The sequence below is a fragment of the Oncorhynchus mykiss genome, chromosome 1 (genome assembly GCF_057628025.1).
Source record: "Oncorhynchus mykiss isolate SJ-2025 chromosome 1, ASM5762802v1, whole genome shotgun sequence".
Taxonomy (NCBI): domain Eukaryota; kingdom Metazoa; phylum Chordata; class Actinopteri; order Salmoniformes; family Salmonidae; genus Oncorhynchus; species Oncorhynchus mykiss.
In genome coordinates, this window is record NC_143022.1 from 23588719 (window position 1) to 23614454 (window position 25736).

General features: G+C 44.5%; 1 protein-coding gene across 1 annotated transcript in view; it reads left to right on the forward strand.

The window, feature by feature from the left end:
* Nucleotides 1-25736, forward strand: part of LOC110532091 (A disintegrin and metalloproteinase with thrombospondin motifs 20) — a 143228-nt gene that overhangs the window by 35730 nt on the left and 81762 nt on the right. The window contains exons 4-9 of the mRNA XM_036970373.2: nt 931-1214; nt 3972-4055; nt 4439-4563; nt 4678-4718; nt 5121-5226; nt 21906-22052. Of these exons, the coding sequence (XP_036826268.2) occupies nt 931-1214; nt 3972-4055; nt 4439-4563; nt 4678-4718; nt 5121-5226; nt 21906-22052 (787 nt within the window). The remainder of the gene's footprint in view (nt 1-930; nt 1215-3971; nt 4056-4438; nt 4564-4677; nt 4719-5120; nt 5227-21905; nt 22053-25736) is intronic.

Consider the following 25736-nt stretch of genomic DNA (forward strand, 5'->3'; position numbering starts at 1 on the left):
TGTTAAACTTTTCCTCCCTCAGTGACCCTGTCACGACTTCCGCCGAAGTTGGTGCCTCTCCTTGTTCGGGCGGAGTTCGGCAGTCGCCGTCACCGGCTTTCTAGCTGCCACCAATCCACGTTTCTTTTTCCATTTGTTATGTCTTGTCCCATTACGTTATTATTGTTTCCCTATTTAACCCTCTGGTTCTCATTATGTTTTGTGCGTGATTGTTCCTGGTCTTGTGTTAGTCTTTTGTGTTAGGGTTTGTTAATCCCTGCGTGGATGTATTTTGGCTGATTTATTTTTCAGAGTCAAGTACGTTGTTTTACTCAGCTCTGTGTCCTGCACCTGACTCCGTCCTCACCTCTGCACAACTGACACTTGACAGACCCTTTCATTTGCTGTGATATATGGGCGATGGTTTAAACAAAGTGGTTTAAATTCATGTTCCCATGTGGAGTACACACTGTGGCAAGCCCCTGGTAAATGAAGAGGCAGCAGTGGGAATAGTCTGTCGTTAATAATAGCCTTATTAGATGGTTTTCTGTGTTTGTATAAGTTGAAGTTGAGGCACAGGAGTGCAGCTTGTCTGACCTTCAAATTCTTAACCTATAACCTCTGTTACTGACCCTGTGTCATTGTTACAACTGTTCTTCAGAACCTTGGAATGACACAGTAATTTATGGAAGGTTGTCTTGAAAGTCCAGTATGTGGGGGTTAGGTCTTTGGAATGTGGCTAAACTGAGGCCTTTCTCTTTAGCTTTAGACGTTCCACACTGCGGCAGGAAATGCTTGTAGATGTAACATAAAAGGTGTGAGGTTTTCTTGTCTTTTACAAAAATGTATTGTGTTCCACTATTTACACTCAGGTCCAAGTCCATTCCTATTACCATATTACCTTTAACCAGATTATGCCACTCTGTTAAATGATGTTCTATTTCCTGACAGGGGAAGGATCGGAAAGGCCAGTTGTCAATTTTCAGAGCAACAGGACTATGGTAGAAGAGCTGGATTCCCTGAGAGACCGAATGGGCATTCACCACACCGGCTACGAGATAGACCGCCTCTCCACCACCTCCAACTCCTCAGACCCCCGTCACAGAGCACCGTCCAGGCAGAAGAGGTTCCTCTCATACCCCCGCTATGTGGAACTGATGCTGACTGCTGACGTCAAGATGGTGCACCACCACGGACACAACCTCGAGCACTACATCCTAACAATCATGTCAGTAGTAAGTAAAATATTGTTTTTTTTTATTATAAAGAAAAATACATGGTTGAATCTAGATTTGTTCTGTGGTTACTTACTATGGTTTCAGTAACTTTTCTGTGATACAAAGTCATTCACTTTAACATAAGTTAAAGTTGTTAATAATTTTGGTATCTGGTTGGCAGTTCTGTTCACTTTCTACCGTACCCTATTTTCAGTATCTAAGGTTAACAGTTTTCCCCTCTATACTGTATGACATTGAACAATACTGTATGCATCTCCTTTGTGTAAAATATCTATCCACATGGGTGAAAACTAATGAGCAAAATCCAAACAGACCATTACAGTGTAATACAATATATATTCAACAAATTGGGAAACACAACAGTTATGAATGTATGTGACTCAACACCCTGTTAGCCTTTACCTGATGAATCCTGCCAAACAACTGACAGTATGTTGGATCCCTAAGATTGCAAGACAGAAATGCTGATAGCCAGTTTTCTCTTTCCAATGTTACTCTGATAGCAACCTGTCCTGCATAGTTAGAGATGTCACTCATAAAGGGGTTCACTGGGCTGACTCAGCTCTTTACGATCTTATTGGCTTTTAGTTTGGTTAACGTTACCCTATGCTGGTGTTACCTCAACCAAAATACAACACTGTAAAATACTGTACCTATTTGGAAACATATGGGCCTCAGCTTTAGCCCTTTAAAGGCAATAGGAAGAATATTTTGACGGTACACACACTTATTTTCACACATACACACACTTGCACACAGCTGTCAAAGAAAAACCTGTCAGGGCCTCTCAATCAAAAGACCTAGCACTCTCCGGCCAAACCAACAGAAACCAGACCCTGTATTTCAAACAAGAATAAGGAAATCAGCCAAGACTGATCCTTCATTGTCATGGTGACAGCACGTTGTGCCTGTTAGTGGAGCAGGGGGCTAATGGGTGGGCTGCTAGCCCTCTGATATGATGTCATAGTGTTTACACTGACCACATAGACACATTCCTCCAGGGTATCAGTCTTGATTGTCTGTCCATCTATTTACCAGGCTACATCATAGTCTGGGTGCCCTGTCTATCTGTTTGTCCGCCTGCCTGCCTGCCTGCCTGTCTGCCTGCCTTTCTGTCTGCCTTCCTGTCTGCCTGCCTGTCTATATGTCTGTCCACCAGAGGAGGGATCTGCTTCACGCAGCCCCCTATGCTCTGACCAGCTAAATGTTTATGGAAGGCTAATGAGTTCCTGTCAGAGCTCTGTTAGGATAGCCCCAGGAGGATAGTGACCCACACTGATAGGGCTGAACCAAAAGAAAGGCACAAAAAAACTTTTGTCCAAGGAGTGGTGGGATACACACAAGCCAAGCACCCCCTCCCCCATCACCAGGGGGACCTTAGAGGAATTGTAATTGTGTGTAATAATATCATAATATACTGTTGATTAAACTTACCCTGAAGGAATAAAGATATGCATTCATTCCTGCTTTTCTTCAACTTGTCCTGTTATTTCAGTCAAGCCTTCAGAATGTGGTCTCTAGATCTACTCTCATTCAAAGTAATACTTGTATTTGCATTAGTTCAAATGGACCTATTGTCTGTTTTTGTACCATTAGTAGCAGGGGTTGGAACCCAAATCATTTTACAATAGTTTTGTTCTGAACAGAACCATTCTTTTTTTTGTTCTGTCCCACTGTTCCGACCAGCAAAATGAAGTTCTGAACCGGTTCGAACCCCCAAAAAATATCAGTTTATATTGCTCCTTTCTGTTCCCTTTTAAACCTCTGAAATAGACATTATTTTTACATTTAGCTCAACGTGAAATTACTTCACCAATCAGTGCGGATAGAGCAGCTTGCTATCAATCTGTAAAGGAAAGTCATTCAGAGCAAATTGTATTTTGCCGTAACAGCATGGTTTAATCATAATGAAAGACAAACACACACACACACACTGTGCTGCCTGTCATTATGGACAGTGTAAGGGCATGAGATGCGACAGAAATTTTGCGGATGGGGAGAGAGCGAGAGAGGGTGGAGGAAGTTTGGCTTGAAGCACTGGGCATCTTGTGCGGATAGAGCAGCTTGCAGCTTGCAGCTTGCAGCTTGCTATGGACATGCATTATCTGAATTAGGCCCACAGAATTATACCTACTGATGAGTGGCTTCTATGGAGGAACTTTGAATGTCTTTGAACTTCTGAGAGTTGGTTAACGTTGGACCAGAGCGAACATTAGTTAGCTAGCTAACAAGCTTGTGTGTGTAGAGGTGCACTAGAATTAAAAACACGTCTTACCTTTTTGCAGTTAATAAATCCAATGTGAAACGTGATAACTATAGTATACTAGCATTGTAAAAGTTAATCCATTCTTCTAATTAAGTATCTCTCCCTAATTTCTGAATTCCGCTTGTAACGTCATCAGTAGGCCTCAGTAACATTAAGGGAGAGAAGCAAGTAGCCTACACACACACTGGCAAATATTTCCAGTTGGCAGGTAGATGCTGGAATAAGTTTCAAGTGAGGGCTTCGCATAAGCACTTTGTAGTACTGGAAAAAAATGCCCAGAACGTAAAAGAACGTTGTTAACCAGTTCCCGTGCTTTTAAAATAACTGTTCTGTTCCGGAACAGTATAGATCACTTTCATTTCCGGTTCTGATTCTGTTCCTTGAATAATTGTGTTATTTTCTGGTTTTCAGTTCTGCTCCCTGAACCGGTTCCAACCCCTGATTAGTAGACGTTTGCATTTCTTGTCTGTGTGTTCATCTTGTTACAGGTTGCTGCGGTCTACAGGGACCCTAGTGTAGGAAACCTCATCAACATCATGATTGTCAAGCTGGTTGTCATCCACAATGAACAGGTAAGAACAGACACTGGGGCTGCAGTGAGTGAGTACTCTGAGACAGCTGGCGTTAGCCACACGTGTACCTTGTCTCTCTCTGTAGCCCTTCAGAAGGACACTGCACTCCTTGTCAGAGGAAAGCCTCAAGTGAAATCTCCTCAGAGAAAAATATATTACTGTTATGTGCTACTACCACAACTGTGATTTGATTAGTCTAGGGCTGAGGGCATACAGCACATGGGCTTGTAATGGTAGATAGCTAAATATTTTCAATTGTGACAGATACATGGTTAATTATTTGTTTTTGTTTTTTTACATCTGGTTACATTTTTTTTTAAACATCTTTTAGCTAGGAAGACTTGTACAAATCCTCACCACTGTCTCTATGTCATGTCTCACAGGATGGACCCTCAATAAATTTCAATGCTGCTACTACCCTCCACAACTTCTGTGTCTGGCAACAGACTCAAAATGTCCAGGATGACAGTCACCCTTCCCACCATGACACTGCACTCCTGATCACCAGGTACAGTATTTACTTATCCATCTACATTATCTTACTACCCTAACACACATTCAACTGCTTTTATACAGATGATGAATAATGGTGTGTGTTGTTTGTGCTTGTGTCTTCTCACAGGGAAGACATCTGCCGAGCTAAAGACAAGTGTGATACATTGGGTAAACAAACAGCTTTACTTTAAGATAAACATTTCTGTTTGAATGTTTCACAATCGGCTAGTATCTAAATCATAAATAATTTGGTTGGTGATTGTATTTTTTCAATGTATTATACGCACGTGTGAATTGTAAATGTGTTTTTTTTTCACATTTCCCAACTCTCCCTGAGACACCCTCGGAGACTGAGATCTAATGTACAGTAATGAGTTTATAACAGAAGCTGACAGCTAATATACTGAAGTGACTGATCAGAATGGTGTAGTGTTTAGTAGGAGAGGGTGATGGAGGGCAGTACTAATCTCTCTTACGGAACAGACGTTTGATGGCTTACTCGCCTTTAGTGGTGGAGCGGTGGAAGGATTTTTTCCCTCTGTCCGTTCAAGCAGCTGTGTGACCTTCCAGGGCTGGCGGAGCTGGGGACCATGTGTGACCCTTACCGGAGCTGCTCCATCAGCGAAGAGAACGGACTCAGCGCCTCCTTCACCATCGCTCACGAGCTGGGCCATGTGTAAGTACCTTCTACACTCCCCTCTCCCCTGCATCCCTGGCCCCCTCCTGGTCCTACCTTAGGCCCCCTGGGGCCTGCCCAGGTCCCGCACAACAAAAGCCCTCTTATCCTCGTTTCAAACGCAGGTGCAAAGCATAATAAAGGAAAAAAGGGATTTAATAACATGCCAACCTTAATACCCTAGTGTAGCGGCCTGAGTTAACCCTGTAGGTGTTACAGCTTTGAGGAGGAAGCCAGGCAGCCAGGGGGATCTGTATAAGACTAAGCTGAAAGTCACCACTGCCTGGGCTTTAGATGTGGTGGACCAGGGGCCTCTGCATGCGGCGCCCATTGTTTTCAACTTGACTTCGAGATGGAGGGAAGTCATATCAAATGTATGTCATTTAGTGAGGACGGAGCACAATTCATTATCAAAAGCTGAATAATGTGAGTTTTCCAGAGCTGACTTATCCCCCAGCCTGTTCCAAACATTACCCCTAAAGACCGGAGCTCATCACAATGCGGCCATACTATACTGCATAATATTGCACTGTTATGATAACAGCGCTCCCTGTCTGGGCCTGTTTTCACAACACACAGATGTCACCACGTGTGTGAACGGAAAGAGAATCCATATGAATGACTGCTCTGTCGCCAGATGACCAAGTCACAACATACAGTATGACCCAAGCTTTCATAAGCCTCCATATATTCTAAACAATCACCATGACATAACCGGGTATACATTATGTATCTCTCTCTCTCTCTCTTTTCTCTCCCTGATGGTGAAAGTGGCAGCTTTATGTTCCTCCTGCTCTGGACAGTTGTTGTTTGTTAGTAAATGGAGCCAGTGTGAGGCATTGGGTTATGAAAGGCAATTATTCTCCTTCCCCCTCAGTCAGGCCCAGTGCCGCTCCTCACACATTCCTCCAGAGAGGCTGGCTCTTTGGGCCTAGCTAGCGGAAACCAGCTATCTTGTGTGGATCTGTTTATGCTGAAGTTCAAACAGCTGGACTGGCAGTTGGCTTTCCCTCTTGATGCGTTTAATTGCTGGGCTGCGTTCACAAGCCCCTCTCCTGTGTGTGTGTGTGTGTGTGTGTGTGCGTGATGGTTCCCAGCGCTCTACTCTCTGTGACAGGGCTGTGATGTTGGTAAGATCTTTCTCTCTCTGTCAGAGTGATGACAAAGCCTGTTGCTACAGTCCCTAAGGTCTTATTTACATTCTCCCCCAAGTCATACGGATCCCAATCAGGTCCTTTTCTTCACTGTGAAGATACACCCTTATTTATGGGGTGTAAAAACATGATTTGGAGGGATGGATATGATGGTGTCGTCTGTTTTGGATGCAGCTTGTTTTGTTTCAACTCAATGAGAGGAGTCTGACTGTAGAGACAGTAAACTGAACGCTACAACTGGGGAAGATAATGATGCATTTAAGACATCAACTTAGCAACTTAGCAATTCTCCCTCCTGAGATCCCATTTCCCTGACTGAACACAGGTGGTATATATCCCTCTCGGACAGAGAGAGCTAGCTCGCTACAAACCCCACTCTACAGTAATTTATAACTTCCTCAATGCAATAGAAAAAAAAGAAAACACTACCCCCTGCAACCCCCGCCGGCCCCTGCAGTAAACACCACGCAGCTGTGTGTGCGTGCAGATTTATGCCGACCTCATCCCTCCACTAACACAGCACACAGAGCCAGTTGAGGACAGACAGGACATCCACTCAGCTCAGCACAGTCCAGCAGCTACGGCTGTTGTGGTGACCGTATTACCGCCACACCGGCAGTCATGAGTCATGACCGCAGTAAAATTTCACTTGACTGAGTAACGGTAATCTCCTCTTATGCACACACTCTGGACATGTGTTAGTAGTTCCCAACTCGCTAACAATCATCAGGTTGCTAATTGCCTGGTACTCAGGGCTCTATTGTCCCTCTAACCACTCTGATGTCAATGCAATTGAATTTGAAAATCACATCAAACACTTAACAAGACAGTATGTGCTTTTAAAACTCACCTCACTGTGATTGATCAATTTTGAAAAAAGAAGTGTAGGACATTGTCATTGTGGATGTTGTTTCAAAGCCTAACATGCTGACCAGACCCCAAGTTGATTTTTTCCACCCAAACCAGACATGATCAGGACACGTAGGTTGAAATATCACAACAAACTGTAACGGTTTTCTTCGTGAGAAGGAGAGTCGGACCAAAATGCGGCGTGTAGATTACGATCCATGTTTATTGACTATAGCAACACGAATCTAAATACAAACAGTGCAAAATAATAAACGTAATGAAAACCGAAACAGCCTAAACTGGTGCAAACTAACACTAAGGACACAAAGGACAGGAACAATCACCCACAAACACACAGTGAAACCCAGGCTACCTAAATATGGTTCCCAATCAGAGACAATGACGAACACCTGCCTCTGACTGAGAACCATATCAGGCTGAACATAGAAATAGACAAACAAGACATGAAACATAGAATACCCACTCAGATCACACCCTGACCAATCAAAACATAGAAAATACAAAGTAAACTATGGTCAGGGCGTGACACAAACTCTGAAACAATTATATTAATTTGGGGACAGGTTGAAAAGCTTTAAACAGTTATGGCAATTTAGCTAGATTTGTGCTGGGATATAAACATTGGGTTGTTATTTTACCTGAAACGCAGAAGGTCCTCTACTCCGCCAACTAATCCACAGATAAAACGGTAAACCGGATTTGTTTCTAGTAATCTCTCCTTCCTTCAGGCTTCTTCTTATTTTGGACTTCATATGGCGGTTGGCAACCAACTTTAGGTACCATTACCACAACTGACTAGAGTCTGGACCTCAGTTCATCTTTCAATTACCCATGTGGGTATATGCTCCTAAAATCCAATGAGGAGATGGCAAGTGGGTATATGCTCCTAAGAACCAATGAGGAGATCGGAGAGGCAGGACTTGCAGTGTGTTGAGCATCACAAATAGAAACAATTTATATTTTAGCACCTGGCCACTTGATTGCAATGATTGAATAACAATGATTGATAGCAATGATTGAATAACATGTATGTGTACATTTATTTTGCAGCTTAGCAAAAAAACGAAGTAGCCTACCAGGCATTATTGAAAAACGGTACCGGCAGGAAGACAAGAATAAATTGAGAAAAGTCTGATGGGTGAAAATATGATAACTTGATGAGAGAACAGCTGTGCAGCCTGAGGCAAAGAACAGAGTGCAAGCTTTTTTTTGAAACTTTCTCAAATCATCAATAGTCTATAGTCGCATCATGCAGCCCATAAATGTTATACTTTTTTGACATTCTAAGGTTTGTATCATTCACAACTAACATTACCAAATAACTCAAAATCTAGTGTATAGGACCAGTTTCAAATGATCACATTAATGCTCAACATAGCCACTTCATATGCGCACTCGCTACGGAATGGGCAAAATATCCTTTCTAAGTTCAGCTAAGTTAAATGATTTTCTTCTTACTATAAAAGTATATAATATATACTAATGGCACATGATTTATAAGCATATCTTGTCAGATAAATGAACAAGCCTCCAGCCCAGAGCCGGTCCTGACCACCCTGGAGCCCTATGCAAAATTCTACTAAAGGGCCCTCCTACCTGACCCGTGAGCCATGTAAACCATTTGCCATTGCCACACAGTCACACCTGACTCCCCAGTGCTCCCACTATACAATCCTCCCTCCTTTAAAACAGTTTGCTCAATCTGTCGGTTTTTCAGCAGCACTCCATATTTGGTTTTCACCTGGTTGAGTATTTCAAATATCTCATCCATGGATGTCACAGCAGAGTCGACCACAATGTTTAAGTAGTTGACGTCACGTTTTTCAATGCATCAGTCACTGGTTCATCAGGAGCCTCATAGCTGAAATGCCTCTTGCTGTTTTTCAGTCTCTTCTCTTTCAGAACAGCCTCCACATGAATTTATTCACAAATGCTTTTGGCTGTTGTCTGGGCCTCAGAGACCCCATAACGGGTTCAAATCTTGCCAGTAATTCAACCTCTTTTAGGAAGTTTCTGTTATCTGGTTGGAAAAGTTTGTCTGATAAATCCCTGAATGCTAGGTTTCTTTCAGTCAGAGACTGGGTGATACTTATTAAAAGTGTAAGGACATCCCGACATCTCTTTCTCTCAGCCTCCAAAATGGTCATTTGTATCTGGTCAATAGGCTATCCCCACTTAGGCGCAGATCAAGTTCTCTCCACTTAATCATATTGTTTGTGTTCAGGACTACCCTCTAGGTGTTTCAGAATGACGTTGATATTTGACCAGTCATTCACCCCTTCCTTTATTATTTTGTAGTCTTTTGTAGAAATGAGCTTACAGCGAAAACAATACACAGCATTGTTTTTGATTGAGTATGAAAGCCAGCTCCTGGTAATCTTTTCCCAATTTGACAGCTGTCTCTGTAATAAGCCTGAATGGAAACCTCTTCTAGACTTGTCCTGGAAAAATCCAGTCCTGGTTTGAATGGACTCAGTCCTCATAGTGATCCAAGATGGCGTAGCAGTGCAGACGTGGTTTGTTGTCCTCTCGTTTACTTTTTGTATTTTTCGGCTTTTTTGTATAATATTCATCTCTTTTTCCATTTTTAAATTAAATATACATTCCGGTAACCCGCCTCACTCAATGTGACACGGTGTCATGTCCTGACCATAGAGAGCCCTTATTTTCTATGGTAGAGTAGGTCAGGGCGTGACTGGGGGGGTTTCTAGTTATTATTTTCTGTGTGCGGTTCTAGTTTAGTTTTTCTATGTTGGTGTTTGGTATGATTCCCAATTAGAGGCAACTGGCTATTGTTGTCTCTAATTGGGGATCATATTTAAGTAGCATTTTTTCCACCTGTGTTTTATGGGATATTGTTTTTACTTAGTGTATGTTACACCTCTTGATTACGGAAGGAGATAATGGAGGATAACGACGACGACAGGGTTCGCGGCTACAGAAAGCCCAAGTTTTTTTTGAGGGGGGGGCACATGGAGCTGGCGGCTGAGCAGAGGGAAGAGCCAGAGACTGTCAGAGAGGCAATGGCAAAGTTGGGAGAGAGTGAGATGAGAGAGATGTTGTGCAAGTGTGTTCTGCTCAACATCCGACCAGAGGATCTGGTTAGCAGTCTGTTGCAACCTGTGCCGGTTCCACGCTTCTGGCCTCAAGTGCGCCTCTCCAGTCCGGTACGTCATGTGTCTCCTTCTCACACTCTCCCTGAAGTGCGTGTCCCCAGTCCGGTACGTCCTGTGCCTGCTCCTCGCACTCTCCCTGAAGTGCGTGTCCCCAGTCCTGTACCTTCTGTGCCTGTTCTCCGCACTCGTCCTGAAGTGCGTGTCACCAGTCTGGTGCCACCTGTGCCCGGCTCCACGCAGTAGGCCTCCAGTGCGCCTTCCCAGTCCGGTGCGTCCTGTGCCTGCTCCTCGCACTCGCCCTGAGGTGCTTGTCACCAGTCCGGTGCCACCTGTGCCGGTCCCATGCATCAGGCCTCCAGTGCGCCTCCCCAGTCCAGAGCTTCAGGCGACGATCCCCAGTCCAGAGCATCAGGCGATGGTCCCCAGTCCAGAGCTTCAGGCGACGGTCCCCAGTCCAGAGCTTCCGGCTATGGTCCCCAGTCCAGAGCTTCCGGCGACGGTCCCCAGTCCAGAGCCTCCGGCGACGTTTCATGGTCCGAAATCTCTGGCGACGTTTCACAGTCCAGAACCTCCGGCGACGTTTCACAGTCCGGAACCTCCTGAGACGGTCAACGGTCCGGAACATCCAGCTCCATGGCCCAAGCCTTCCCCTGTGCCGATGCCCAGTCTAAGCACGGCGTCCAATCCAGCTCCAATGCCAGAGTCTTCTGCTGTGTTGGTGCCCAGTCCAGGCACAGCGCCCAGTCCCGCTCCATGGTCCCCTTCCCATGCGCCGATGTCCAGGCACGGCGCCCAGTCCAGCTCCATGTCCGGAGCCTTCTCCTGTGCCGGTGCTCAGTCCAGATACGGCGGCAGGTCCTGCTCCATGGCAGGAGCCTTCCTCTGCACTGATGTCCAGTCCAGATCTAGTGTCCTGTCCCGCTCCATGGCAGGAGCCTTCATTGATATCCCGAGGTCCAGTCCAGGCACAGTGTTCAGCCCGGGTCCATGGCTGGATCCACGGGATGAGCGGGTTCTTCGGCCCAAACCAGAGCCGCCACCAAAGATGGTGGATCCGCGAGCTGAGCGGGTTCTTCGTCCCGCACCAGAGCCGCCCGCGATGCTGGCGGATCCGCAGGATGAGCGGGTACTTCGCCCTGCACCAGAGCCACCACCGACACTAGACAACCCCCCTAACCCTCCCTTTTGGTTTCAGGTTTTGCGGCCGGACTCCGCACTTTCGGGGGGGGGGGGGGGGGGGGGGGGGTACTGTCACGCCCTGACCGTAGAGAACCCTTATTTTCTATGGTAGAGTAGTTATTATTTTCTATGTGGGGTTCTATTTTAGTTTTTCTGTGTTGGTGTTTGGTATGATTCCCAAATAGAGGCAGCTAGCTGGCTGTCGTTGTCTCTAATTGGGGATCATATTTAAGTAGCATTTTTTCCACCTGTGTTTTATGGGATATTGCTTTGAGTTAGTGTATGTTACACCTCTTGATTACGGTTCTTTCTTTCTTTCTTTCGTTCTTTCTTTGTTGTTTTGTGCATTTCTAATAAATAATATGTGGAAACCATATCGCGCTGCAGCTTAATCCGCTAATTATTCCAGCGTACGTGACACACGGATCCGCTATTTTTTTTAGACCCTATAGCCAAAACTTTCATCAGAAGGTAGCTAGCTAATTAGCTAAGTTACTAGCCATTTAGTCATTGTTAGCCACTGCTAGCGGCCTTTACCCTCTGCTCAGGCACCAGCCGTTTTTATAGCCTAGATAATACCTGCCAGCATCGGACTGTTTTTCTCCACTACAACACCAGATTCCTGCCGTAAAGCTCTGGACCATTGATCATCACAGCTGAATGACCCAGCCCCAAAGCTAGCCCTGAGCCAGGCGGCTAGCAAACAAAATTCCCACAACTACATAACCTCTTTCGCCATTTGGCCCGGTCCCTTCGTCGACACGGCGCACCACCGTACCACCACGACTGGTCCGCAGACGTAATTCCATCAGCTGTGCCTTCAACCGGCCATTGCCGGACGATGGAGCAGATGCTTCTACTTACCCCGGACTGCTAACTTTAAACACTGTCTCCAGCATGCTAGGGTACTAACGACTACCTAGCGGTTTCCCTGTTTCATCTATTGCTGTACACTGGACCCTATGATCACTTGGCTACATAGCTGATGCCTGCTGGACTGTTCATTTATCACGGTACTCCGCTTTGTTATCCTTTGTTTATCTGTCGGCCCTAGCCCCGAACTCAGGCCCTGTGTGTAGTTAACCGACCTTCCATGCCCATTCATCGCCATTTTACCTGTTGTTGTTCACTTAGCTGATTAGCTGTTGTTGACTTAGCTAGCTCTCCCAATCAACATCTGTGATTGCTTTATGCCTCGCTTTATGTCTCGCTCAAATATCAATAGGCCTTGTATATTGTTGTTTAGGATAATTATCATGGTTTTAGTTTACTGCGGAGCCCCTAGTCCCACTGTACATGCCTTAGATACCTCCTTTGTCCCACCTCCCACACATGCGGTGACCTCACCCAGTATAACCAGCATGTCCAGAGATGCAACCTCTCTTATCATCACTCAGTACCTGGGCTTACCTCCACTGTACCCGCACCCCTGTCTGCACATTATGCCCTGAATCTATTCTACCACGCCCAGAAATCTGCTCTTTTTATTCTCTGTCCCCAACGCACTGGACGACCAGTTTTGCTAGCCTTTAGCCGTACCCTCATCCTACTCCTCCTCTGTTCCTCGGGTGATGTGGAGGCTAACCCAGGCCCTGCGTGTCCCCAAGCACTCTCATTTGTTTACTTCTGTAATCGAAAAAGTATTGGTTTCATGTGTGTTTGCATCAGAAGCCTCCTCCCTAAGTTTTTTTACTCACTGTTTTAGCACACTCCGCCAATCCCGATGTCCTTGCCGTGTTTGAATCCTGGCTTAGGAAGGCCACCAAAAATTTTGAGATTTACAGTGCCTTGCGAAAGTATTCGGCCCCCTTGAACTTTGCGACCTTTTGCCACATTTCAGGCTTCAAACATAAAGATATAAAACTGTATTTTTTTGTGAAGAATCAACAACAAGTGGGACACAATCATGAAGTGGAACGACATTTATTGGATATTTCAAACTTTTTTAACAAATCAAAAACTTTAAAATTGGGCGTGCAAAATTATTCAGCCCCCTTAAGTTAATAGTTTGTAGCGCCACCTTTTGCTGCGATTACAGCTGTAAGTCACTTGGGGTATGTCTCTATCAGTTTTGCACATCGAGAGACTGAAATTTTTTCCCATTTCTCCTTGCAAAACAGCTCGAGCTCAGTGAGGTTGGATGGAGAGCATTTGTGAACAGCAGTTTTCAGTTCTTTCCACAGATTCTCGATTGGATTCAGGTCTGGACTTTGACTTGGCCATTCTAACAACTGGATATGTTTATTATTGAACCATTCCATTGTAGATTTTGCTTTATGTTTTGGATCATTGTCTTGTTGGAAGACAAATCTCCGTCCCAGTCTCAGGTCTTTTGCAGACTCCATCAGGTTTTCTTCCAGAATGGTCCTGTATTTGGCTCCATCCATCTTCCCATCAATTTTAACCATCTTCCCTGTCCCTGCTGAAGAAAAGCAGGCCCAAACCATGATGCTGCCACCACCATGTTTGACAGTGGGGATGGTGTGTTCAGCTGTGTTGCTTTTACGCCAAACATAACGTTTTGCATTGTTGCCAAAAGTTCAATTTTGGTTTCATCTGACCAGAGCACCTTCTTCCACATGTTTGGTGTGTCTCCCAGGTGGCTTGTGGCAAACTTTAAACAACACATTTTATGGATATCTTTAAGAAATGGCTTTCTTCTTGCCACTCTTCCATAAAGGCCAGATTTGTGCAATATACGACTGATTGTTGTCCTATGGACACAGTCTCCCACCTCAGCTGTAGATCTCTGCAGTTCATCCAGAGTGATCATGGGCCTCTTGGCTGCATCTCTGATCAGTCTTCTCCTTGTATGAGCTGAAAGTTTAGAGGGACGGCCAGGTCTTGGTAGATTTGCAGTGGTCTGATACTCCTTCCATTTCAATATTATCGCTTGCACAGTGCTCCTTGGGATGTTTAAAGCTTGGGAAATCTTTTTGTATCCAAATCTGGCTTTAAACTTCTTCACAACAGTATCTCGGACCTGCCTGGTGTGTTCCTTGTTCTTCATGATGCTCTCTGCGCTTTTAACGGACCTCTGAGACTATCACAGTGCAGGTGCATTTATACGGAGACTTGATTACACACAGGTGGATTGTATTTATCATCATTAGTCATTTAGGTCAACATTGGAACATTCAGAGATCCTCACTGAACTTCTGGAGAGAGTTTGCTGCACTGAAAGTAAAGGGGCTGAATAATTTTGCACGCCCAATTTTTCAGTTTTTGATTTGTTACATTTTTTTGAAATATTCAATAAATGTCGTGCCACTTCATGATTGTGTCCCACTTGTTGTTGATTCTTCACAAAAAAATACAGTTTTATATCTTTATGTTTGAAGCCTGAAATGTGGCAAAAGGTCGCAAAGTTCAAGGGGGCCGAATACTTTCGCAAGGCACTGTACATACCCAACTACTACATTGTCCATGAAGATAGAACTGCCAAAAGGGGAGGAGTTGCAATCTACTGCAGTGATAGCTTGCAAAGTTCTGTCATACTTTCCAGGTCTATGCCCAAACAGTTCGAGCTTCTAATTTTAAAAATGAATCTCTCCAGAAATAAGTCTCTCACTGTTGCTGTCTGCTATAGACCCCCCTCAACTCCCAGCTGTGCCCTGGACACTATATGTGAATTGATTGTCCCCCCATCTATCTTCAGAGTTCGTTCTGTTAGGTGACCTAAACTGGGATATGCTTAACACCCCAGCAGTCCTACAATCTAAGCTAGATGCCCTCTATCTCACACAAATTATCAAGGAAACCACCAGGTACAACCCTAAATCCATAAACATGGGCACCCTCATAGATATTATCCTGACCAACTTTTCCTCCAAATACACCTCTGATGTTTTCAATCAGGATCTCAGCGATCACTGCCTCATTGCCTGCAACCGCTATGGGGTCCGCGGTCAAACCCCTCATCACTGTCAAACGCTCCCTAAAACACTTCTGCGAGCACGCCTTTCTAATCGACCTGTCCCAGGTATCCTAGAAGGATATTGACCTCATCCCGTCAGTCGAGGATGCCTGGTCGTTCTTTAAAAGTAATTCCCTCACCATCTTAAATTAGCATGCTCCTTTCAAAAAATGTAGAACCAAGAACAGATATAGCCCTTGGTTCACACCAGACCTGACTGCCCTTGACCAGCACAAAAACATCCTGTGGCGGACTGCAATAGCATCGAATAGTCCCCGCGATATGCAACTGTTCAGGGAAGTCAGGAACCAATACACACAGTCAGTCAGGAAAGCAAAGGCACATTTTTTCAAACAGACATTTGTATCCTGTATTTCTAACTCCAAAAGGTTTTGGGACACTGTAAAGTCCATGGAGAACAAGAGCACCTCCTCCCATCTGCCCACTGCACTGAGGCTAGGCGACACGGTCACCACCGATAAATCCATGAAAATCGAACATTTCAATAAGCATTTCTCTACGGCTGGCCATGCATTCCTCCTGGCTACCCCAACCCCGGCCAACAGCTCTGCACCCCTCGCAGCTACTTGTCTGAGCCTCCCCAGCTTCTCCTTCACCCAAATCCAGAACGCAGATGTTCTGAAAGAGCTGCAAAACTTGGACCCGTACAAATCAGCTGGGCTAGACAATCTGGACCCTCTCTTTCTAAAATATCTCCAATCCAAAATCAAATCTAGAATCGTCTTTCTATTTCGCAACAAAGCCTCCTTCACTCACACCACCAAACTTACCCTAGTAAAACTGACTATCCTACTGATCCTCGACTTCGGCAATGTCATCTACAAAATGGCTTTCAACACTCTACTCAGCAAACTGGATGCATCTATCACAGTGCCATCCGTTTTGTTACCAAAGAGCCTTATACCACCAACCACTGTGATCTGTATGCTCTATTCGGCTGGCCCTCGCTACATATTCGTCGCCAGACCCACTGGCTACAGGTCATCTACAAGTCTATGCTAGGTAAAGCTCCGCCCTATCTCAGCTCACTGGTCACGATAACAACACCCACCAGCAGCACTCGCTCCGGCAGGTATATCTCACTGATCATCCCCAAAGCTAACACCTACTTTGGCCGCCTTTCCTTCCAGTTCTCTGCTGCCAATGACTGGAACGAATTGCAAAAATCGCTGAAGCTGGAGACTTACATTTCACTCACTAACTTTAAACATCAGCTATTTGAGCAGTTAACCGATTGCTGCAGCTGTACATAGTCCATCTGTAAATAGCCCACCCAATCTTCCTACCTCATCCCCATATTGTTTTTATTTACTTTGCTGCTCTTTTGCACACCAATATCACTACTTACACACCATCATCTGCGCAACATCATCTGCTCATCTATCACTCCAGTGTTAATCTGCTAAATTTTAATTACTTTGCTACTATGGCCTATTTATTGCCATACCTCTTCATGCCATTTGCACACACTGTATATATACCTTATTTTTTGTGTTATTGACTGTACTCTTGTTTATACCATGTAACTCTGTGTTGTTTGTCGCACTGCGTTGCTTTATCTTCACCCGGTCGCAGTTGTAAATGAGTACTTGTCCTCAACTAGCTTAACTGGTGAAATAAAGGTGAAATAAATAAATACAAATAAGGTCTGTTAAGACTGGGGGCCAATCTGCTAGGTCATTTGGTAGAGAAGCAACTGTGCTATAAAGGTCTGAGCTAGAGGTCGACCGATTATTAGAGGTCGACCGATACCGATTATTGGAGGACAAATAGCCGATACCGATTAATCGGCCAATTTTTTTAATTATTTTTTTATTTATAATAATGACAATTACAATAATATTGAATTAACACTTTTATTTTAACTTAATACTGTATAATACTTCAATAAAATCAATTTAGCCTCAAATAAATAATGAAACATGTTCAATTCGGTTTAAATAATGCAAAAACAAAGTTTTGGAGAAGAAAGTAAAAGTGCAATATGTGCCATGTAAAAAAGCTAACGTTTAAGTTCCTTGCTCAGAACATGAGAACAGAAGTTTTAGGTTGTAGTTATTATAGGACTATTTCTCTCTATACCATTTGTATTTCATATACCTTTGACTATTGGATGTCAGTGTCAGTGTCAGTATTGCCAGTGTAATAGTATAGCTTCCGTTCCTATCCTCGCCCCTCCCTGGGCTCGAACCAGGAACACATCGACAACAGCCACCCTCAAAGCATCGTTACCCATCGCTCCACAAAAGCCGCGGCCCTTGCAGAGCAAGGGGAACAACTCCTCCAAGGTCTCAGAGCAAGTTACGTCACTGATTGAAACGCTATTAGCGCGCACCCTGCTAACTAGCTAGCCATTTCACATTGTTTACACCAGCCTAATCTCGGGAGTTGATAGGCTTGAAGTCATAAACAGCTCAATGCTTGAAGCACAGGGAAGACGCACGAAAGTGCTGTTTGAATGAATGCTTACGAGCCTGCTGCTGCCCACCACCGCTCAGTCAGACTGCTCTATCAAATATCAAATCATAGACTTTATAACATAATAACACACAGAAATACGAGCCATATGTCATTAATATGGTCAAATCTAGAAACTATAATTTCGAAAACAAAATTTATTATTTCAGTGAAATACGGAACCATTCCATATTTTATCTAATGGGTGGCATCCATAAGTCTAAATATTCTTGTTACATTGCACAACCTTCAATGTTATGTCATAATTACGTAAAATTCTGGCAAATTAGTTTGCAACAAGCCAGGCAGCCCAAACTGTTGCATATACCCCGACTCTGCGTGCAATTAACGCAAGAGTAGTGACACAATTTCCCTAGTTTAATAGTGCCTGCTTTCCTGGATTTCCCGTTTGGCGAAGTTGGTCTTCACACAGTTCGCAACGAGCCAGAAGGCCCAAACTGCTGCATATAGCCTGACTCTGTTGCACAGAACGCAAGAGCTGTGACACAATTTCCCTAGTTAAAAGAAATTCATGTTAGCAGGCAATATTAACTAAATATGCAGTTTAAAAATATATACTTGTGTATTGATTTTAAGAAAGGCGTTGATGTTTATGGTTAGGTACACATTGGTGCAACGACTGTGCTTTTTTCTCGAATGCGCTTGTTAAATAACCGTTTGGTGAAGTAGGCTGTGATTCAATAATCAATTAACAGGCACCGCATCGATTATATGCAATACAGGAGAAGCTAAATAAACTAGTAATATCATCAACCATGTGTAGTTAACTAGTGATTATGTTAAGATTGATTGTTTTTATAAGATACGTTTAATGCTAGCTAGCACCTTACCTTGGCTCCTTGCTGCACCCGCATAACAGGTAGTCAGCCTGCCACGCAGTCTCCTCGTGGAGTGCAATGTAATCGGCCGTGATCGGTGTCCAAAAATGCCAATTACCGATTGTTATGAAAACTTGAAATCGGCCCTAATTAATCGGCCATTCCGATTAATCGGTCGACCTCTAGTCTGAGCTGCTTGTATCTGATGCTGGCTGTACACCTCTGGTTGTGCTGGTACTGGCTGAGGCTGCCTGTACTTCACCTGACTCTGTGTTATTATTTTCTGTAGCCAGCTGTACTGGGTCTATGTTAGTACTTGCTGAACCTGCCAGTACTGCGTCTGTTAGTACTGGCTGAGGCTGGATGTGGATCAACTGAGTCTGTGCTTGTACTGGCTGATGATCCAGCATCTCCTCTACTGACAAACTGTAAATTATAGATACTATTATTAATTTTATCAGCTGCATCAGGCCCATCAGGCTCCCTCAGATTTCCTTTTATATATTTTCAAATATAAAATACTATTTATACTATGGCTTGGCTGAATACTTGACGGTTGTTATTTTCTGAGAGATGTGCATCCGTATTCCAGGCTAATCAACATTTTTAATGCAATATATAAATCAATAGTCATTGGCAATCCATTTCTTTCCACCTTGCATTAATCCAGAGTTGTAACTAAATTGTGACTGAGAGACTAGATAACCATTGTCTTGTTTTAAAATGATGTGCGCCTATGAGGAGTGCCATCACGCCCATATATTGTCTGGACTGGTCCCCACAGAGTTTGCTGCTGGAAAGCACGAGTTTCACCAGTAGCACAAATAGAATGCAAAGGGCAAGTTTATTAGGGATTTTCATACACTGGGATTTTCATACACTCCATCTTCAGAGTGGCCTCCTCTCAACTCTTCGCCTCCTGCTCCCTCAGAGCAGCCTCCAGGCTTTGCTGTAGCGCTGCAGCTCTCTGCTGATTTAGGGTCACCTCCCCTCTCATCTCATCTACCGCCTCCTCTGCTGATGGAGGTGACACCTCACCTCAGTGCCTCCTTGGCCTCCCTCTCCTGGAGGACTGTGGCCTGCACCTCCTGTAGCAGTCCCTTCTGTAGGTAGTTGTCAGCCTCTGTCTGCTTCAGAAAAACCTACTGGGTTTGGGGCGAGAGACTGTTGCACCTGCCGCTATACTGGCCTGGGCGGCTGTCAGCTGGCTGAGTTCAGCTCACATGAGAGCGTTCTGCTGACGCCGTTCTTCCAGCAGCTCCCGCTGCATAGCCTGCTGTGCTATGTTTGCCTCCACCATTTGTCTCACCAATGCTTCCATTGTGCTCTGTGTTTTTTTAGTTATTGAACTTGGTTTGGTTTGCCTGCTTTCTCCACCATATGTAGCAGGATCAAGGGTGTGGGGTTTCCACGTCACCAAGTTCAATAGCAAAACAGGCACCAGTAGCACAAATAGAATGCACATGGGAAGTTTATTAGGGATTTTCATACACTGGGGAAGAGGGGGAAATGCACCAATCACCCCACAGTCCACAAGCTGTTCTCGTTGTCCGTTCCGTTTCCCAGGGGTAATCCTCACACTCAGGTCCTCACCCAATCCGGTCCGGTACACAAGGGGGGGTAGCTCTGGCTCTCGCAGCTCTGGCTCTCGCAGCTCTGACTCTCGCAGCTCTGACTCTCGCAGCTCTGACTCCTCATACCTTGCTTGGTTCGCTCCTTCTCTGCCCTGTTGTGCAGGCTGCTTCCTCCTTTATCCCCAAGCAATCCCTGGCTTAACGAATCCTAGTCTTGCCTCGTTGGGGCAGGAAGTCCATATAAAGCTTGGGGGTGGAGCCAGCTACCTGCAAGATATCTCTCCTCAATTACCACCCCCCCTCACCTCTCCCTGCCATCTGCCACAACATGGTCACGCGCGATGCGGTTATCTTTTCAGAGCTGCAGTTTATAAACACCGTTGCCCGTTGTCGTTTATCAAACGTAATAAATAGTTGTATTTCACTCTCACTTTTGACAGGCACAAAGTCACAGAACACAGCCCTGGAAGTGTGTTGCAAGCAAGCAAGACACAGACAGACCAAGAGATGCACTGCCCTGTTAGGTTAGCAAGAAAGATAGACTAGAGAGAGATGAACTGCAAGCTAGCACATCAACTTAACGTTACTGTTATTTTCCGACATCAAACTTGGAGAGGAGAGAACACAAGTTTACCTGATTGCTGTTCCCGCAATTCACTCACATGGTGTTTTTTTTCCTCTTTTCGTGACCAGAAGGACAGTTCCGCTTCATCCTCTCATCCAAGTTGTAAACATTGACACCCGCTTTGACACGAGGCGGAGGCAGGGCCCTTGCGTAGTGAGCGTATAGGCCCGCCCAGCTCCACTACAGCCTATTGCATGGAGCATTGCCAGATAACATACAGTAGGCTAACTCATATTATGTTAATTGGAAATACATTTTCTTCATATCATAATGTTTCTTTAGACCTGATTAAAATAAATAACGTATTTATTGTGATGGTGTGTATTCAATTTATTAGACTATTTTATTAGACTTTTAAATGTAGATGTTCCAAAGGCCCCCATCAGCGACTTGTGTGTGTGGAACCCTGAAGATGCTAAACATGTTTATGTTAATTAACGGTCAATTACCATGAGACCGGTAGTCTTTTGCATGACAATAACTGTGACAAAATGTCTTGAGCGCCACAGCCCTACATCAAAAAGATGAGCAACTTTATTAGTCTATTCACTATTTAGCTGCTAGAATGAATTGAGATGTAACGCTTCATAGGCCACCCATCTCTACATTGTAGTGCCAGATCATGTTCAATGAAGACCATTGCTTAAAAAAAACAATGTTTAGTTGTCACATACAACGGAGAGGTGGAGTAAAATGTGGTGTTTTACAGGGTCAGCCTTGTAGTACGGTGCCCCTGGACCAAGTTAGGGTTAAGTGCCTTGCTCAAGGACACATCAACAGATTATTCCCCTTGTCAGCTCAGTTATTTGAACCAGCAACCTTTTGGTTACTGGCCCAATGCTCTAACCACTAAGCTTTCTGATCCATTGAGCAGCCATCACCCCTTTTTCCTAATCGCTCTCTGTGTGTGTGTTCTCCTCCTCGGCAGGTTCAACATGCCCCATGATGACAACCCCAAATGCAGGGAGGCAGGCATAAAGCACCAGTATCACGTCATGGCGCCCACCCTCAACTACGACACTAGTCCCTGGTCATGGTCAAAGTGCAGCCGCAAGTACATCACTGAGTTTCTGGAGTAGGTACCTCGTCCCTTTTTCTGTAATGTAAGAATACTCTTCCAGACACTGTAATTGTCCTAATGTACACATTTTCACAAACATACAGATTGTTATACAAATAAATATATCATGTTTTTTAGAGATACATTAATCACTGTAATACAACATTCTAATATCTTCCTTTTTATAGAAAAAGCAAGACAAATAAATAACACAAGCAAAAAGTGTTTGTATTCTTGGGACATAATCTGGTAAGCAAACTCTGCTACCTTCTCCAAAAGGGAGAATGTAGAGCAGGCTTGTGTAAACTGTCTCCACTGTGTTTTTCCCTGGTGTGAGACAGTATTTCCTGTTTGAAGCAGGGGTCTTCCTAGAGTGACCTGAGCGATTGATCCTCCCCTGCTCCTCTGTCTCTGCACTCAGGCAGAACCAGCTCTTGAGATGCTGGACAAACAGTCATTTAGTCAGTGGCGTGCTTTCTCCGCAAAAACGGTAACGCGGGGCAGCGGCTCATTCAGCGGGCTCCACAGCCAAGCGGTGGCCACCAACCTCTTCTGAAGGGCTTCCATTTAAGATGGGAAATGTCAGTTATAATTAGATTTTCTCTGGACATGACCCTTTGATCTCTCCTCCTGCTTTGTTGATTGTGAGCAGCCACAAAAGGCCTCCTTGTTGATGAGTTGCATCTTGAGAAGTAAGCGGTCTCTCCCGGGCGAATGCCTCCTATTGAGGCTGTAAGGTTACAGGCCTGTCCCGCTGCTGTACTACACAGTTTCCTACCAGCGGATGAATCCATCCATCCAGCTTTGAGTGGTTGGGTTGGAAAATTAGAAACACAAGAAAAATAATACTCCTATTCATTTTTTACTGCAGAATATTTCTGCTCATGTGTCAGCTGTGTTAGAAAAGCTGAGTGTTCAGTTACTCGATGTGTGAGTGGAAGGTAAATGTCAGTGGCTGTGAGCGAGACGTTCCATGCTGCATGAAGAGGATGGCTGATTTGTTTAACAGTGGGAATATTTATAAACAGTTCTGTGTGGCTGTGGACAGGAGCGTAGGGTTCAGTGTGAAGGAGTCTCAGAGGTGGGAAAGGCAGGCCGCTGAGAGCGAGGCCCACTGCTTTCGAAGTCTGCATGACTTCAACAAACGGCACCTCCACTGTCCACTTAGCTTACCTGGTCCACTTAGCTTACCTGGTCCACTTAGCTTACCTGGTCAAGTACATCACTGTTTTGATTACCAATTGTTCTTTCAAAGCACTCTAATGCACAACACTCTCCTGTCAACTTAAATATAGAGGGACCCACTAACTCTCAACCCCTCTCCTGGAGCCAACCTCCCTCGTTCTCATTTCTGTGTCTGTGTAATATGGTGAACTCCCATTGGCTGCACACCTGAGAGCTGAGTGAAAAATGTCTTTGGTGTTCTTGGTGTTTTTGTGTGTAGACCGTGATATAGACACCATTCATTCTCCTCCTGGCAGTCCTCCAACCGGTTTAAGCCATTAAACCTATATAAAGATAAAATGCAAATCTCTCTGTGTTGCCACCCACTAATTGATGTGTATACTTGTGTTGATACTACGTAATCATTAGTACCGGCAAAGCCTATAATTTTACATTCCGATGCCAGGTGCCCACGTTGGGAATTATCCTAACCACACAAACATCAGATGTCTTGCTATCCTGAACAGTTCCATTTAAAAACGTTTTTCTTACGTTTTGGTAAAAAAATATATCTTTATGTCCTCAATTAATTCAAGATGCATTATCTGTGAAAATAAACTTTTTATAACTACTTATTTTCTAGTTATTTGCTGTGTTAGAATGGTAATGGTTGCAGTATATCTTCCTATGAAAAGGGTCATCACTACAGTGCTGTTTGTATTTAGTTTACTGTGCAACAGGGATGTGCTATATCATTCAATACCCTGCGTCGGTCATAAAATCTGATATATGAGCAACTTCATAGCAGCTACCATCTCACGGGAAACACAGTCTGCCTTTATGGAACTCATTATGGAGTAGCTTCTTATGACAAACACTGAGAGATAACTATAAGTTATTTGCTAAATAAACTCACTTTAAAGAAGCCTCCCAATGGTTGCCAGGTGTAGAACCCCTGTTGGTGCCATAGGGGAGTCGCATCGCCTGTCTCGGGCTCCTCTGTTTTGCCAAAAAAACTGCATGCCTAATAAAAAATTGCTGCTCTTTTCCCCCATATCCATCCTGTTTTTAATCATAGGCCCATAGGGTTTCTCATTAGACGATGACAACCTGGTGAAAGATGCTTCAATATGGGGCATCATCTCTTCTCCTCCTTCTGGTCTCTGACAGACAAGCAGACCACTATCTTATAGCTTCAATATGGGGCATCTCTCCCTCTCTCTTCTTCTCATTTCCCTGAAGAACTGACTTACCTCATCGTAGCTTTCATCATTTGTCTCTTCCCAATGTTAGACAAACTCATTCCACCAAGCACGTGTAGACTTTTTGGGATACAAAACAAAGGGTTTCCTTTCAGTCGGTCACTCGGTGTAACATTTTATGGGGAGTCAACGACCAATCATATTCACCTGAAAACTGAAATCACGCCCAACGGACCAATAGATTCCGATGCGACCTCGGAAGCCCTGCTTTCCTGGCTATAATTCCCGGGCTCTTCAGCTCGCCTGAAGGAAGAACATGTCACACAATTTAGCTTTTCAAGTGCACGAAGACTATGAAATTTGGCTCTGACTTAGGTGTCAGTAGGGAGAGAGTAATCATCCCCCTAGATGTTGTGAGTTTTGGGACTTGGTATCGGTTTTTGTGTTTTCTAAAAGCTACCACTTTCTGCTCTGCTTGTGTAGCTAATGCTTCCTTCCTTGGGAAGGATTTGTGTTTGCTAAAAAAAAACTAACTTTCTGCTCTGCTTGTGTAGCTGTCACGCCCTGGCCTTAGTATTTTAAATTCAAATTTATTTATATAGCCCTTTGTACATCAGCTGATATCTCAAAGTGCTGTACAGAAACCCAGCCTAAAACCCCAAACAGCAAGCAATGCAAGTGTAGAAGCACGGTGGCTAGGAAAAACTCCCTAGAAAGGCCAAAACCTAGGAAGAAACCTAGAGAGGAACCAGGCTATGTGGGGTGGCCAGTCCTCTTCTGGCTGTGCCGGGTGGAGATTATAACAGAACATGGCCAAGATGTTCAAATGTTCATAAATGACCAGCATGGTCCAATAATAATAAGGCAGAACAGTTGAAACTGGAGCAGCAGCACGGCCAGGTGGACTGGGGACAGCAAGGAGTCATCATGTCAGGTAGTCCTGAGGCATGGACCTAGGGCTCAGGTCCTCCGAGAGAGAGAAAGAAAGAGAGAAAGAGAGAATTAGAGAGAGCACACTTAAATTCACACAGGACACCGAATAGGACAGGAGAAGTACTCCAGATATAACAAACTGACCCTAGCCCCCGACACATAAACTACATAAACTACTGCAGCATAAATACTGGAGGCTGAGACAGGAGGGGTCAGGAGACACTGTGGCCCCATCCGATGACACCCCCGGACAGGGTCAGGCCAGGGTGTGACATGGGTGATTTATGTGTCTTGTCTTGTCTAGGGGTTTATTAGATTTATGGGGTTGTGTGTAGTATAGTAGTCTAGGAAAGTCTATGGTTGCCTGGAGTGGTTCTCAATCAGAGGCAGGTGTTTATCG